This window comes from Helianthus annuus, chromosome 13 (assembly GCF_002127325.2).
Source record: "Helianthus annuus cultivar XRQ/B chromosome 13, HanXRQr2.0-SUNRISE, whole genome shotgun sequence".
Lineage (NCBI taxonomy): Eukaryota > Viridiplantae > Streptophyta > Magnoliopsida > Asterales > Asteraceae > Helianthus > Helianthus annuus.
In genome coordinates, this window is record NC_035445.2 from 165,758,560 (window position 1) to 165,774,549 (window position 15,990).

The window sequence follows — 15,990 nt, forward strand, 5'->3', positions numbered from 1 at the left end:
GTAACAACTTTCACATTGATTTAACTACATTAGGACTTTCTTTAACTTTTATAAAGTTACGAATTTCTGTATAAGTTTTTACAACAAAGTGGTGAACCTAACTCAAGTATCCCTCACTTTATTAGATGACCTATAAGATTTGAAATTCTATATATTTTTATTACATTAAAACAAAAAATATACATGTATAATGTATTATTAAAAAATAGCTAAAGAACTGGACTCGACCCAACCTAATCAGCTTGGGCCTAAGTGACTTGTTTAAGAACTGGACCGGGCCCAACTTAATCATCAATGGCCTTTGTATCCTTCTTTCTGTCCACTCATTTCTTATCTCCACTCAGACCACTCCTATCTTATCATCTCCACTCATGATCTTTCATTTACATTAATTATTCATAACATACACACCAGACCAGAATCACCAGATCACCTACTCTCATATATTCCAATTTCCAGTTTACCTCTTCACTGTTAGTTAACAATGGCTGAAGCTGCTGTTTCTGCCCTTCTCAATGTCATTTTTCAGAAGCTAGCCGATGAAGCCTTCAAGCGATATGCTCGCTCTCAGAACATTCACTCGGAACTCAAGCAATTGGGGATCACGTTGACCCAGATCCAAGCTCTGCTGAATGACGCTTCTCACAAGGAAACAACTCATGAATCTGTCAGACTATGGCTCAATAGTCTCCAACATTTGGCTTACGATATCGATGACGTACTTGACGATGTGGCTACCGAAGCTATGCATCGTGAGCTGACCCCGGAATCAGAAGCAAGCACCAGCATGGTAAGAAAGCTCATCCCAACTTGCTGCACAAACTTCTCATTAAGTCATAGGTTGACTCCCAAGTTAGATAGTATTAACAAGCAGCTACAACATCTAGAAAAACAAAAGTCTGATCTGGGTTTGATTGTGAAAGATGAAAAGCCAAAAGGTACTAGTAGAAGAAACGAAACATCTTTGCTAGAATCTGATGTTGTTGGGCGAGAAGGTGAAAGAGAGAACTTGATCAACAAGTTGTTGCAGGATGAGCCATCTAAACAAAACTTCATCATCGTACCCATCGTTGGTATGGGTGGGGTGGGGAAGACCACTCTGGCTAGAATATTGTACAACGATACGCGAGTGAAGGGTCACTTTGAACTCATGGCATGGGTTTGCGTATCCGATGAGTTTGATATATTTAAAATAAGTCAAACCATCTATCAATCTGTGGCTAAAGAAAGCAAACAATTTACAGATACAAATCAGCTTCAAATTGCTCTTAAAGAGAAACTTGAGGGCAAACGATTTCTAGTAGTGCTCGATGATGTGTGGAATGAAAACTATGATGACTGGGAAAACCTAGTGCGTCCATTTCGTTCTGGTGCTACCGGAAGTCGGGTAATTATGACAACTCGCCAGCAGCAACTGCTCAAAAAGATAGGTTTTAATCATCTAGACCATCTCGAGCATTTGTCGCATGACGATGCTCTGTCTTTATTAGCTCTACATGCATTGGATGTGGATAACTTTGACTCACACGCAATACTTAAACCACAAGCTGAAGGTATAGTAAAAAAGTGTGGTTGTTTGCCTTTGGCTATAAAGGCAATCGGAAGGCTCTTGAGAACGAAGACAGATGGAGAAGAATGGAATGATGTGTTGAACAGTGAGATATGGGATTTAGAAACTGCTAATGAAATTGTTCCAGCCCTCAGGCTAAGTTACCATGATCTTTCTGCCGATTTGAAGCGATTGTTTGCTTATTGCTCTTTGTTCCCTAAGGACTTTTTGTTTGAAAAAGAGGAGTTGGTATTATTATGGGTGGCTGAAGGGTATCTGAATGAGTCAGTTGCAAACAAATCACCAGAATGCTTGGGCCATGAATGTTTTGAGAAACTGCTATCGAGGTCCTTTTTCCAACGTGCACCTAGTGGTGAACCCTTTTTTGTGATACATGATCTCATGAACGACCTGGCCACATTTGTTGCTGGAGAATATTTTTTAAGGTTTGATAATCAGATGGAGATGATGGAGGAAGCTTTAGCCAAGTACCGACATATGTCATTTATTCGTGAGAAGTATGTAGCTTTCCAGAAGTTTGAGGCATTTCAAAGAGCAAGAAGTTTGAGAACCCTGTTAGCAGTATATGTTGGGGTAGACGAAAGTTGGAACAGGTGTTACATATCCAATAAAATTGTGGTTGACTTACTCTCTCGGCTACCATTGTTAAGGGTTCTTTCTTTGAGTCATTTTAACATAAGTGAGGTACCAAATTCCATTGGTAGTTTGAAGCACCTGAGGTATCTTAATCTATCTCATACAAATATAAAAGAGTTGCCTGAGAATGTTGGCAATCTTTATAATTTACAGACATTGATAGTTTCTGGATGTAAAAGTCTGACCAATTTGCCTAAAAGCTTCTTTAAACTCAAAAGGCTGAGGCATTTTGACATCAGAAATACTCCACTTTTGAAGAAGTTGCCTTTGGGAATTGGTGAGTTGAAAAGCCTGCAGACTCTCACTAGGATCATCATCGGAGGAAACAGTGGCTTTGCAATAACCGAGCTTAAGTGGTTGAAGGATCTCAATGGGGAAATTTCCATCGAGGGGTTGAACAAAGTGCAGAGCCCAACGCATGCACGAGAGGCGAACTTATCTTTCAAAGGGATTAACAAGTTAGAATTGAAATGGGATGATGGGTCTGCAAGTGAAACACTTGAGAAGGAAGTTCTGAATGAGCTAAAGCCCCGCAGTGATAAGTTGAAAATGCTTGAGGTTGAGTGTTACAAGGGAATGGAGTTTCCAAACTGGGTTGGGGATCCGTCTTTTAATAGATTGGTTCATGTATCGCTACGCGCTTGTAGAAAATGTACATCTGTACCGCCACTTGGGCGACTACCTTCACTTGAAATTCTAAGGTTTGAAGATATGTCGAGTTGGGAGGTATGGTCAACCAATAGCGAGGCAATGTTTCCATGCCTTCGAGAGCTTCAAATAAAAAGATGTCCCAATTTGATTGATGTCTCGGTTGAAGCATTACCTTCGCTAAGAGTTTTAATAATAGCTGGATGTTGCGAAAGTGTGCTGAGAAGTCTGGTTCAAGCAGCTTCATCAACCACAGATATAGAAATCGAATCTATTTTAGGGCTTACGGATGAGGTGTGGAGAGGTGTTATAGAGAATTTAGGGGCAGTAGAAAAACTAAGCATAGAGTATTGTGATGAAATAAGATACCTGTGGGAATCAGATGCAGAGGCAAGTAAAGTTCTTGTAAATTTAAAGGAACTGAAGGTATATAGATGTAAAAATCTAGTGAGTTTAGAAGAGAAAGAGGAGGATGAGGATAACATTGGGAGCAACTTCCTATCATCTCTTAGGATGCTGGATATAACATCATGTGATAGTATGGAGCGATTGTGTTGTCCAAATAGCATTGAGAGGTTAAACATCAGTTGGTGTAGTTCAGTTAGAGATGTCTCCTTCCCAAGAGCAACAACAACAGGTGGAGGAGGGCAGAATCTCAAGTCACTTACTATACTTAGTTGTGGAAATATAAAGTCAATAAATCAATTGAGTAACTCCACTCACCTCACCTTTTTGTCAATAAGTCATTGTGGAAACATGGAGTTATTTTCTGATCTTCATCAGCTATCAAATCTCACGTCGTTGTGTATAGTAGGTTCTAAAAGCATAGAGTCATTTTCTGACCTTGAGCTATCAAACCTCACCAGGTTGGAAATAGTAGGTTGTGAAAGAATAGAGTCATTTCCTAACCTCCATCTGCCAAATCTCACAGAACTGAGAATAAGAGATTGTAAAAACATGAAGGCATTTGGTGACCTGCAGCTACCAAATCTAATCAGTTGGAGCATATATAATTGTGAAAAGCTGGATTCATTTCCTGACCTTCAGCTATCCAATCTCACCATGTTAAAACATATGTGTATGATTAAATGTCCAATGATTGATGCTTCCTTTCCTCGTGGGCTTTGGCCTCCCAATTTGAGTTCCCTTGGAATAGGGGGGTTGAAAAAGCCCATCTCAGAATGGGGCAATCAGAATTTCCCACCTTCCCTTGTTGAGCTATATTTATATGATGAACCTAATGTGAGGAATTTTAGTCAGTTGTCCCACCTTTTCCCTTCTTCTCTTACAAAGTTGGAGATGAACAATTTTGATAATCTGGAATCAGTTTCAACGGGACTCCAACACCTCACATCCCTTCAACATCTTGGAATTTGGAAATGCCCAAAGGTGAACGATCTTCCAGAGACGCTGTTACCTTCACTTTTGAGTTTGAGAATACTTGAAGGATGCCCAAAATTGAAAGAAAGGTGTGAAGGAAGAGGCTCCCACTACTGGCCACTCATCTCTCATATCCCCTACATCCCACATATAAGAGACTAATTGAAAGAAAGGTACATACATGTTAATTAAATATCAGTTAATTATTGCTAGACAATGTTTTAAATAAATAACCCTTACTTTCTTCATCTTTCTTCTGTAGTCACTGAAAACAGATTTCCTGTCGTAAATACCAAATCACCATCTTCACACATCATATCGGATTTATAAAGCCATCACAGCCGATGACTTCGTCGACGGCTTTAATTTTTCCGTCAGGTAACAATTAACATCGTCAAACCTCTAATTATTTATTTTCAAAGTTTTGGGCCTGTTTCAATGTTGGAAGCCCAACTGGTTTACATTTAAGGAATGTTATTTAGCCGAACATAAACAATTTCATAATTCATAATAGTCTTCATTTGGGTGTTTAGCAAAATCTCCCGTGGCCAAAAATTTTTAAAAATATGATTTTAGGGCTCGATTTTCACTACTCGCCCAGGGCTCAAAGTTTTTTTAGAATTCTTAGGGGCGATCCTGATTATACATATTTTTCAAACAGGTTCCAGTCCAAACCGGTTTTAGTAACCAGAGTAGGATTTGATATACAAGTTGGCGGTTTGGGTCGGGTTGGGTTACATGATCTGTATACTAAACTGAAGGATCAAACCTAGATGAGATGTATATAGTTCATAAATGTGCAGAAGTTAACGAATATTAGTTTGGCAAACAAAAAATAAAAGATTGCCCTAATATAATTAGGGAACTTGGGATTTTATCTAAATAATTGTAATGTTCACTCTTATACATTAAAACCTTGTATATGATGTTGGTGTTAGACTTGTATGTTTCTGTATTTTGTTATATTCATTCACTCTAGGCATGACGCTTAGTCACATTTCTTTCTCCGCGACAGGCAATCTAGGCTGTATTGTGAACTATAAAGTGTGATAAGGAATTTACGGAGATTGAAGACTAAGATTATCACACCAAAGGCTAAGTTAGAGTAAAAGGGTCAAAGTGGTTGATGAGTTTCCAGACGAAGACTAAACAAATGAACAACGGACAAGATGAGTTCTAGTAAGCATAAACTTTTTTTCCTACATAAATTATGGGTGGATGAGTCATGGGTTAAGAAAAATGGTAGTAAGGGTTGAAATGGGTCGGGTCAGGTTGGATTGTTGGACTGACATGCAAACACTTTAATTTCTTCTAACCTCATCTCTAGTTAATGTTTTAACTAGGATTATAAAAAATATACTAACTTTTTAATAGTGGTTATATTCTTGTTAAAATTAATTTTCAAAACAATGGTTTGGCCACTAATGTCAAAGTGTGTTGTTTGACCCTTGACAAGAGTTGAAGAAAGAAGATGTTTCTGCATATCAACAACACACATCCAAAGTCACAGATGTTGAAGAATTTTCAAATCGTACGAGTGGAGAAAGCCGAGAAAAGATATAGTATCTTCTGCAGATTTTAATTCAACTCTCAAGACTCGTATCATGCAGTTCCAGTGGTATGCAATTTCAAATCTTTATCAGTTTCTCGTACTTCGACTTAACTGGGCCTTTGACTAATCAACATGGTTAGTAGTAGTTATTTGAGTAAGAGATTCAAAATGGAACGCGTTGGATCAACCCAAAAGCTCCTTTTGTCTAAAAATAATTAGCATGTCAACAAAAGACGTATCATGTCAATGATAGTATAGTTTTTTTAAATAAAATAATTGCAAGGGTATTTATGCATTCAAAAGTAATTTTACATATTAAAAGGTAATTAAAAAAAAGTGAAGTAATACAAATGTTCATATGCTCTTGTTTACGAGGATGGAATATTTAGGTGGAAGGTAACAATTGATGCTTAATCATTACGTTGATGGTGATATGGAGTTCATCCATGATTTACCAGACTCGTATTTGGAGCAACTAGACACACAGAGGTGAGCTAGAAAATGGTTTAAAACTGGAAAGGGCATAACTTTCATCACTTTCAAGGGGACTCCAACACCTCACATCCCTTCAACATCTGGAGATTGACAATTGTCCAAAGGTGAACGATCTACCAGAATCGTCGTTGCCTTCCCTTTTGAGTTTGAGAATATATGGTGATTGCCCAAAATTGAAAGAAAGGTGTGGAGGAAGAGGCTCCCACTACTGGCCCCTCATCTCTCATATCCCCAAAATCCAAATAGACTTCAGGTACTTTTGAGTTTGAGAATATATGGTGATTGCCCAAAATTAAAAGAAAGGTGTGAAGGAAGAGGCTCCCACTACTGGCCCCGAATCTCTCATATCCCCAAAATCCACATAAGTCACTAGTAAAGGTAGTTGTTAATTAAATAGCAATTGTCTCTTACATAGAAATTATTGCTAGTCGTTGTTTCAAACAAACCTTAGGGTGAAGGGGGTGCTCACCTAATAGGTGAGTCCCCTCTCTTACGCCAAACCAATCCCCGTGTGCCACGTCAACTCCCCTCTTAAACTCCCCTAACACCCCAATTTGATGGCGCCACTCCCCTCTTAGGTGAATTGGTTTTTTTTAAAAAAAAAAAAAAAAAAAAAAGAAAAAGAAAATCATTGATTGGATGCAACTCCCTCTCTCCTCTCTCTCTCCTCTCTCTCTCCTCCCCTCTCTTCGGTGAAACCCCCACCAATTCACTCCTCTCACCCATTCACCCAAGGGATGGCGGCGGTGTTCCCTATAGGTGAATGGGGTCACCGATTGCTTTCCCCGCTTACACCCCGTATACCCTTACATTCTTCTTGTTTCTTCTGCAGTCACTGAAAACAGACTTCCTGCTGTGAATACCCAATCATTGAAAATTGCCCAAAATTTAAAGCTAAGGTGTGAAGGAAGAGGCTCCTCATCCTTCGCATTGAAGACTACTTGAAAGAAAGGTACATACATGTTAATTAAATATTACTAGACGTTGTTTTAAATAAATAACCCTTACCTTCTTCCTCTTTCTGCCATAGTCACTGAAAACAGATTTCCTGTCGTGAATACCAAATCACCATCTTCACACATCATATCGGATTTATAAAGCCATCACAGCCGATGACTTCGTCGACGGCTGTCATTTTTGGGCGACCTGTCAGGTAACAATTAACATCGTCAAACCTCTAATTATTTATATATTTTCAAAGGCTGGTTTCTTTCTAGTTTGGGCCTGTTTTAGTGTTGGAAGCCCAACAGCTTTCCAATTAAGGAATGTTATTTAGCCCAACATAAACTATTTCATAATTCATAGTCTTTATTTGGGTGTTTAGCAAAATCTCCCGTGGCCATAAATTTTAAAAACTATGATTTTTAATATATATGTTTTAAGCTTTTTTATATAGATAGTTCTTTTAAAATACATATTTTAGGGCTCAATTTTCACTACTCGCCGAGGGCCCAAAGTTTTTTTAGAATTCTTAGGGACGGCCCTGATTTCCAAACCGGTTTTAGTAACCAGAGTAGGATTTGATACACAAATTGGCGGTTTGGGTCGGGTTGTGGTCAGTTTGAGTCAAACCGATTTCAGGTATGGCATCGGGTCGGGTTACATGATCTGTATACTAAACTGAAGGATCAAACCTAGATGAGATATATATAGTTCATAAATGTTTAGTAAGGGTTGAAATGGGTCGGGTCAGGTTGGATTGTTGGACTGACATGCAAACACTTTAATTTCTTTTAACCTCATCTCTAGTTAATGTTTTAGACTAAAGGGTATGGAGAGGATGGGCTTGGAGGGGATGAGCCGCCACGTAGGCGCCACGTAGGAGTGGCTTGGAGGGGATGGACCTAGGGGGTGGGGGATGAACCCCTTTATGTATATATATGTGTGTATGTATAGGTATATGTGAGAGGCAAGAGGAGAAAGTGGTCCGGCTACCCCGGCTGTGGGTGGCCGGTTGTGCCGAGCCGAGCCCCAGGGGGCGGTGTGGGGGTCCGGCGACGGGCCTAGCCGGGCATCAGCCGGCCCCCATACCTTCCAGTCTTAACTACTATTATAAAAAATATACTAATTTTTATAGTAGTCTAACTTTCTTTCAATAGTGTTGAAAAGGTGTTATGTGTTATGGTTATATTCTTGTTAAAATTAATTTTCAAAACAATGGTTTGGCCACTAATGTCAAAGTGTGTTGTTTGACCCTTGACATCCAAAGTCACAGACGTTGAAGAATTTGCAAATAGTACGAGTGAAGAAAGCCTAGAAACGATACAGTATCTTCATGCAAATTTTAACTCAACTATCGAGACTCGTATCATGCAGTTCCAATGGTATGCAATTTCAAATCTTTATCAATTTCTCATACTTCGACTTAACTAGGCCGTTGACTAATCAACATGGTTAGTGGTAGTTATTTGAGTAAGAGATTCAAAATGGAACGCGTTGGATCAACCCAAAAGCTCCTTTTGTCTAAAAATAATTATCAATAATTAGCATGTCAACAAAAGACATATGATTTCAATGATAGTATAGTTTTTTTTTTAATTAAAATAATTGCAAATGGTATTTATGCATTCAAAAGTAATACAAATGTTGCAGTTTTTCATATGCACTTGTTTACTAGGATGGAATATTTAGGTGGAAGGTAACAAATGATGCTTAATCTTTACGTTGATGGTGATATGGAGTTGATCCATGATTTACCAGACTCGTATTTGGAGCAACTAGACACACAGAAGTGAGCTAGAAAATGGTTTAAAACTGAAAAGGGCATAAATTTCATCACATGTGGAGTTACACGTCTCAACGAGCCACGCGCTTGGACAAATGCTTGTCGCCACACGCTTGGACAAATGCAATAGACAAAACCCGACTCACGGGACCCGATTTCGCCATCTAGAACTCCGATTTTGAACTCAAGGTATTCCCTGATTTTAGTTATTTTCGTTGGTTTGTAAAAACGTATGGATCTTGATTTAAATAATTATACGTTTATTTAGGTTGTTAACTTGGAGGGAGCCTTATTATTGACAAGAGGTTCATAATGAAGAAGACTTGCCACTGAAGGAACCCCTAGAGTTGTTACAAGAGGTTCTTATAACTGATGAAGAATTAGTGGAATGTGCTTCTGATGACAAGTTACCATCTGATGAAAATAAAAGGAACTTCCCACCAATCTGGTGAAGATTGATAAAGATTTCTCGTTAAGGAACAAGAGATATCACATGTCAGTCTATTATTGGAATAAGACAGTCAGTTGAGAAGATCTTATACGTAATTATCACTTATGTAAATCTCAACACGAGTCCGCATTGAATTTTTGCCTCAATGATCACTCTTCTTTCCCGAACCATAATACTTCTCATACCATCTAACAAACTTCTTCAACCCGGTTTTAAGATCTGTCGTTGGTTTATACCCAAACTCCCTTTGTGCCAAACTAATATTTGCATGAGTAAACGGGACATCACCATTTCTAGGCAACTTCATCCCACGTCGTTTCGCTTTCACTTTCAACAACTTCTCCAAAATACTAACAAGATCCGAAGCAGGCACAGCGAAGTATTCCCTAAATTAAAAATTCTAAACTGTGCATCTCCTTTCTTCTTTCCACCACTTCCTGTACTCTTTTCAGTGGTGTCTAAAGCACCTAAACAACCCTTTACAATATTATCAATATACGTAAAATCATGTGCAACCGTTCCATGATTACCTGATTCAAAGACGGGTATCGGTTTTCGTTTCAAGATATCTTTAGTGAAGCAAAAGTAAGCCATGTCCGGTCTACCCCACGGTCCATAAACCGTAAAGAACCTCAAACCCGTTAAAGACAACCCATAGATATGATTATATGTATGCGCGATTTCTTCACCCGCTTTCTTCGTTGCAGCGTATAGGCTCGCGGGTTGATCCGTTCGGTCTTTTTCTGAAAAGGGTACTTTTGTATTCAACCCATAAACAGAACTAGAAGATGCCCAAACAATTGCAGGCTGTGGATTTGCATTTTTGCATACTTCAAGAACATTAACAAAACCAGCAAAGTTACTATGAATATATGAATTTGGATTCTGCATTGCGTATCTAACACCAGCTTGTGCAGCTAAATACATCTCATGAGTAAAATGTATTACCTCAAAGAGATTGGTCAGCAAAACTGTGTCGTTTATGTCCCCTTCCACAATGAAAATCCCATTTTTTCCAACAAATGTTGACGCCCTTTTGTGGGTAGGATCGTAATAATTGTTCCAATTATCTAACCATAAAACGTAGTCAACACAGCATTTCAAGGCGGCACTGACGTGGATTCCGACGAAACCGGCTGCTCGGATGCCCAAAACAGAGTACCCTGTTTTCAATCGGATGTTGACTGATGAATTGACTGTCTTTTTCTCATCTGGATTAACTAATATTCACACACACAGCTCCCAGTTTAACCTAATCCAACAGAGAGTGAGTGGCCATGTAAAAGATAGTGATATTAGAAATGTAACCTAGGACACAAAAAGTATTAAGGCGTTGTATATTAATAAAATAAATAGTAAAAAGTAATCTAATTTAATAAAATGAAAATGTGGATATTGAACATTGAAGTACCTATAGGGTTTGTATGGATAACAGCTAACAACTAACAGAGTATTAGCAGCCTAAAAGATCCAAATGTATCCCAAAGATCAATGTTTTAAAAACCGGTTTTTAAGTCATACCGGGTTGGGCTCTAAAATGGTTCAACCGGTTGAACCGGGTTGTATCGGGCGGTTGAACCGGGTTACTAATTAACCTTATAAATTCCAAAAAATACAAATTCAATCAGATCTCAACTTGGATTTATGTAATTGATCATAGTTTTATCTAAAAACAACTATTTTTATTGTAAACTATTAAGCATTTTAAGAATATTTTTATTAATTATAAACAATATTGCATTGTACGAGATAAGTAACAATTTCAATAACGATGAAATATTGGAATAGAAGACACTGGGTTAATTACCGGAAATATGGAAGATCAATATTACCTTAATGTCGCATTTTATTAAAATTAAGAAATCAAATCTTAAGATGCAAACCGGTTCAACGGTTTGAACCGGTAGAACCGGATTTACCGCCGGTACATAAGACATACCGTATTCGAGTTTTATCGGCCTTTATCGTACCGGACTCGTGTCCGATATCCGGTTTAACCGGTATAACCGGCCGGTTCATACCGGTATTTAAAACATTGCCAAAGATACAGTCAAATTAACAGATTAAGTGAACATTTTCTATAGCAATATGCACAGTACATATGATGGAACATAAAAATATATACACAGCAATCAAACTACAGTTCTACATTTATGAACAAATAACATAATTAGTTGATAAACATGAGTCTGGGGGGGGGGGGGGGGGGGTGGGATAGTGCACGGTCCTCCCAACCGCCGGAGTGATCTCACTCCGGGAGCCGCTACCCGACCAAGTTCTTACCCATGCCGAGTTCTTAACCTGGGCGACATATGCCACTCCCAAGACTCGAACCCGGTACCTCTGGGAAGAGGTGGGTGTCGGTGGCCAACTAGGCTACCCCAGTTGGTTATAAACATGAGTCTAGGTATATATGGACATCCATATAACCTGTTATTTACAAACTTTTTTTCTTTGAATGAACTAAATCAAAAACCTCGACTTTTAGGTTCAAGAACCCTAATTTAGTACTCATCCCCAATTTAGACATGAAAAATGATCTACTGGATGTTACAACATGAATGTCGATCTAGTATACAAAAGAAGCTCAGCAATACACATGATCAATTTTCTGTTTTTATTAAAAAATTTACGCTACATACGCACAAAGTCATGAAGAAAAAAAAAACAAAGCCAGTTGACCCAAAGCAGTAAAACAAGTTGAAAAAAGTCAACGTCAATTTAAGAGTTTTTATGCTCCCTCAGTTCAGCTGGAATGTACTGTCTATCAAAGTGATGCATAAATTATAAACTAAAAGAAATAATAACTTATAAAGTTTAGACAGAGTGAAATGACAAGCATGCATGTTCTCCTTCTCCAAACCCCACAACTAAATTTATATATATATATAAAAAACATTTCATCTTTAGAGAACTGAAAACTTTTCTGAATTACACTTGCTAAACAAACAAAAACTGGCTATACACCAGTGGAGGCCAGAAACGGGTTGGTTAATACGGGTCAAAGGGATCATGTTGACCAAGAAATATTCTAATTTATTCAGATATACATGTAAGCCTATTTGTTATCGAGTAACCGCTAATTTCTTTGTGGGTTCTCAAAGAAGAAGCCAGCTTAACTGACTTTTTAGTGTTTGGTTAAAAAAAGTGACTTTGATTCTTACTTTCAATTCCAGATTATCGAAGGTCTAACTAAAAAAATAGTTAAAAAATTATACCCTTTCTTCTAAAGTTCTAATGTGGTAGTGTCAATCACATGAAAGTGTACTCTTAAAAGAAGGTAAACATATCTACAGAAGATGCAATGTAATTATTGTTATAACCCCTTACTCTAACACCAACACCATCCATAAAATGTTAAATGCTTGTTTTGGTCATTTTACCTATTAATTTCATAGATAAACAGAGCTTGACTAACATTTAAGTCTCTGAATTTTACAACTTCTATCATAAGCTTGTTCAAGTTTCTTTTCAATACTTTCATATGGAGGTGTGAATTCTTTTTATACTGTAACATTACCACAAGAAAAGTAAGCTTCATAGTTCACCATAAAAAATCAGCACAATAACCATCTATAAAACCATATGTGACAACTCAGCAATTGTGACTCGGTTATAGCTAGAGGTGGCAAATTCGACCCAATTACTTATGAATGAATGATTAGTAGTGTAGTCAAACACTGAAAACGAAGTCGTTTCAGAAATTGAAACAAAAAGGGGCATCTTTCATTGAGGCATTAAATCAAACACCTGGTGTGCATGTAAACTAAACAGCTAAAATCTCTCCCGAAACAAGCAACATACGTCCCCAATTTCACATCTGCGATTAAAAACCATACAGACTGAACACAAAACACCCTCTAGTTCATAAATCAACCGCGAACAAGAAAACCCTAGTCACAAATAGCAGAAATTTACGATTAAAAACAAACCCACAAAGGGGGCAAAGATTAAAATCAAAACAGTAACTAAAACGGAGGTATAAATGACTTTTGGGGACAGTGATTATGGGGGTTCGAACGCACCTGATGTGAAGAACAATTGCAACAGATTAGAAGGATCAATCAACTGAATCTCTCTTCCAGTCCAGCAGTGTTTTCCTCATCCATACCAAACTCGCCTAACAGGGAAGGGCTGTGGTTTTCAAAAGTTAAGCGTCGGCGTTTTAAAATTTACTATAGAGTAAACTTCCATTCATTTTCCACCACGTGGTTTAGCCATTTTAACGATTTTGTCATAATTCTTAAAAAACAGTCATTTTCTAATTTTACTCTCAGCCTCTAACTCTATCCAACCGGGTATATTTGATATTTTTAATTTTTAATTTTTAGGAAGGGGATATATGTAGATTAAATTTTGGATTGGGTATATATGTACTTTATAAACTTTGTAGGGGTATATATAATTGCTCCTTTTGTATAAGTTGGATGAAGTTTAGTGTGGTGGATCAAAATCGTAATAAAATAAAATAAAACTCTGAACGTAAATTGCAAAACATTTGAATTCGTAAAATATAACAACAACCACTAAACCACAAGGACCAAAACCACAATTTACTAATTATTTTATTTTAGTAACTCCATTATCAAATGACCTTTTTATGAATTTTACAAGTTTAGGTTTACATAGTCAATTAACGGTAACTCCTAATATTAAGTTGGGCTTAAGTGACTTGTTTAAGAAGTTGGACTCAGCCCAACTTGATCTGATCCAATTGCTTTCGCCATCAGAACACACTACCACCACTAGAAATACTTCCTACAAAATCAAAATGGCGTCGGATAATATTATTACTCATAGCGAGAGACACGTGTAATAGTTGTAAGTACAGTTTCCATTCACTTCATGACCAACAATATCACTTCAAGTCTAATTTTCATCCATTCAATGTAACTTCGCTTAACCTAACTTACATATTACATGTGATTCTGTAGTTTGTTCATCAAGTGTTACTTGTTTTACTTTATGATTTGAGTTATTTACATAGACTATGCAATGTATATTTTAACAGTTTAACTTAAATATTGTGTAACTGGTTATTTTAGATATATGTATACAACGAACATGCCCGTTTATGTTCGTTTGGTTCATTTACAAACCTATGGTCAACCATTTGTATATTTGATTACCAAAATCATGATAAACCGTCAATTTTGATTTTATCAAATTAACTTTTTTATTATAGTTGAAAAGTGTAGGTTGGCCAATGATCTCTAGATCAAGTGGTGGAGGGCTTGCATTTCTCTTAAGAGATGCAGGTTCGACTCCCATTTGGTGCAGAGTGAGGCACTAGTGGGCAATGATAGGATACCCAGGGAAACCTGGGTTGGATCCTTGAGCCAAACGGGTTTTGGCGGTAATTTCACTGTCGTGCCTACAGGCGGGTGGGTTACCGGGTTTTCCCCGGAATTGGTGGTGGACTCGGGTTACTCTCGGAATACTCCGTTTATCCAGTGGTTGCTCCGAGAATGCTTGGGATTGAGTTCGTTGACCGTTAAAAAAAAGTGTAAGTTGACACCTGTTAGATGATCAAACATCAAATATAACATAAGAATATTAGACTTAAAAGCAATATATTATTATAATGTTAATGCATTTCCAAACAAACTAGTGAAAACTCTCTTGTGCGATGCAACCAAAAAGAAATTAGAAAAAAAAAACTATCTAAAAAAGTATCACGTTATATTACACAATACTTGTCTTCCAAAAAGGATATTGCCACATCTTTACATCGATCCAAACCATAATAATGAATACCTATACAAATGTTCTATCGGGGCCTCTGTACAGTTTGTTACAGTATCAGTACTCGGTATAGTTTAAGAACCAATTTGTATGACATATCGAAACCACAAACCATTGTTCGGTCAATATCAATTTAGTTTGGGACGATATTGGGTAATGTTTACCATACCAATAAAAGAAACCATAAAAATTAAAATCAGGAACGGTATTGACTTTGTCCGGTTGGTACCGAAACGCAAAATATTTTACGATACAAAAAAAAGATATATTATTTTAAGTACAACTTTGTTTTCTGTAAAATCTATATCGGAATTTTAGACACAAAAATTAAACATCACTACATCTATAGACTTTTTAAAAGAATTGAAGAAGGAAAGTTATTGGGAAAAAAAAACAAATTAAAAGATAGATAAAATATTAAAAACATTATCATTTAATGTTATTATCATTACTAGAGAGAACAGTAAAGGCACTCTAAACTCTAAAGAAGTGTTATAGATTAACTTTGGTGGGTCAAGTTATTCTACAAAGACTTCTAATTGTAAAAAGTGTAAAAATGATTTATAGAGTGACAAGTGTCCAATGACCTAAAAGTAAACCCACTACATCACCACCAAAAACCTAAACACCCACCCCCACCCCACCCCACCACCACCCAAAAACCTAACCCCCCCCCCCCCCCCCAAAAAAAAAAAAAAAAAAAAAAAAAAAAAAAACCTAAACCCCCCCACCCCACCCCCACCCCCCAAAAACCTAAAAAAACTAACCCCACCCCCACCCTACCCCCA

The 15,990-nt window shown here is 37.4% G+C and overlaps 3 protein-coding genes and 1 pseudogene across 3 annotated transcripts in view; 2 read left to right on the forward strand and 2 right to left on the reverse strand.

Annotated features, from left to right (window-relative positions):
• LOC110900282 (putative disease resistance RPP13-like protein 1) overlaps positions 1-9,037 on the forward strand; it is a 52,757-nt gene extending 43,720 nt beyond the window's left edge. Inside the window, exons 4-5 of the mRNA XM_035981730.1 lie at positions 8,491-8,605; positions 8,899-9,037. The gene's annotated coding sequence lies outside the window, so the exon portion shown is untranslated. The remainder of the gene's footprint in view (positions 1-8,490; positions 8,606-8,898) is intronic.
• LOC110897521 (UDP-glucuronate 4-epimerase 2-like) overlaps positions 1-13,591 on the reverse strand; it is a 49,385-nt gene extending 35,794 nt beyond the window's left edge. The window contains exon 1 of the mRNA XM_035981735.1: positions 13,483-13,591. The gene's annotated coding sequence lies outside the window, so the exon portion shown is untranslated. The remainder of the gene's footprint in view (positions 1-13,482) is intronic.
• On the forward strand, positions 418-4,396 carry LOC110900283 (putative disease resistance RPP13-like protein 1). The gene has a single exon (XM_022147185.2). It carries the CDS (start codon positions 485-487, stop codon positions 4,394-4,396), a length of 3,912 nt encoding a protein of 1,303 aa, XP_022002877.1. The 5' UTR covers positions 418-484.
• On the reverse strand, positions 9,437-11,476 carry LOC110902318 (annotated as a pseudogene).
• Positions 13,592-15,990: the final 2,399 nt, after the last annotated feature.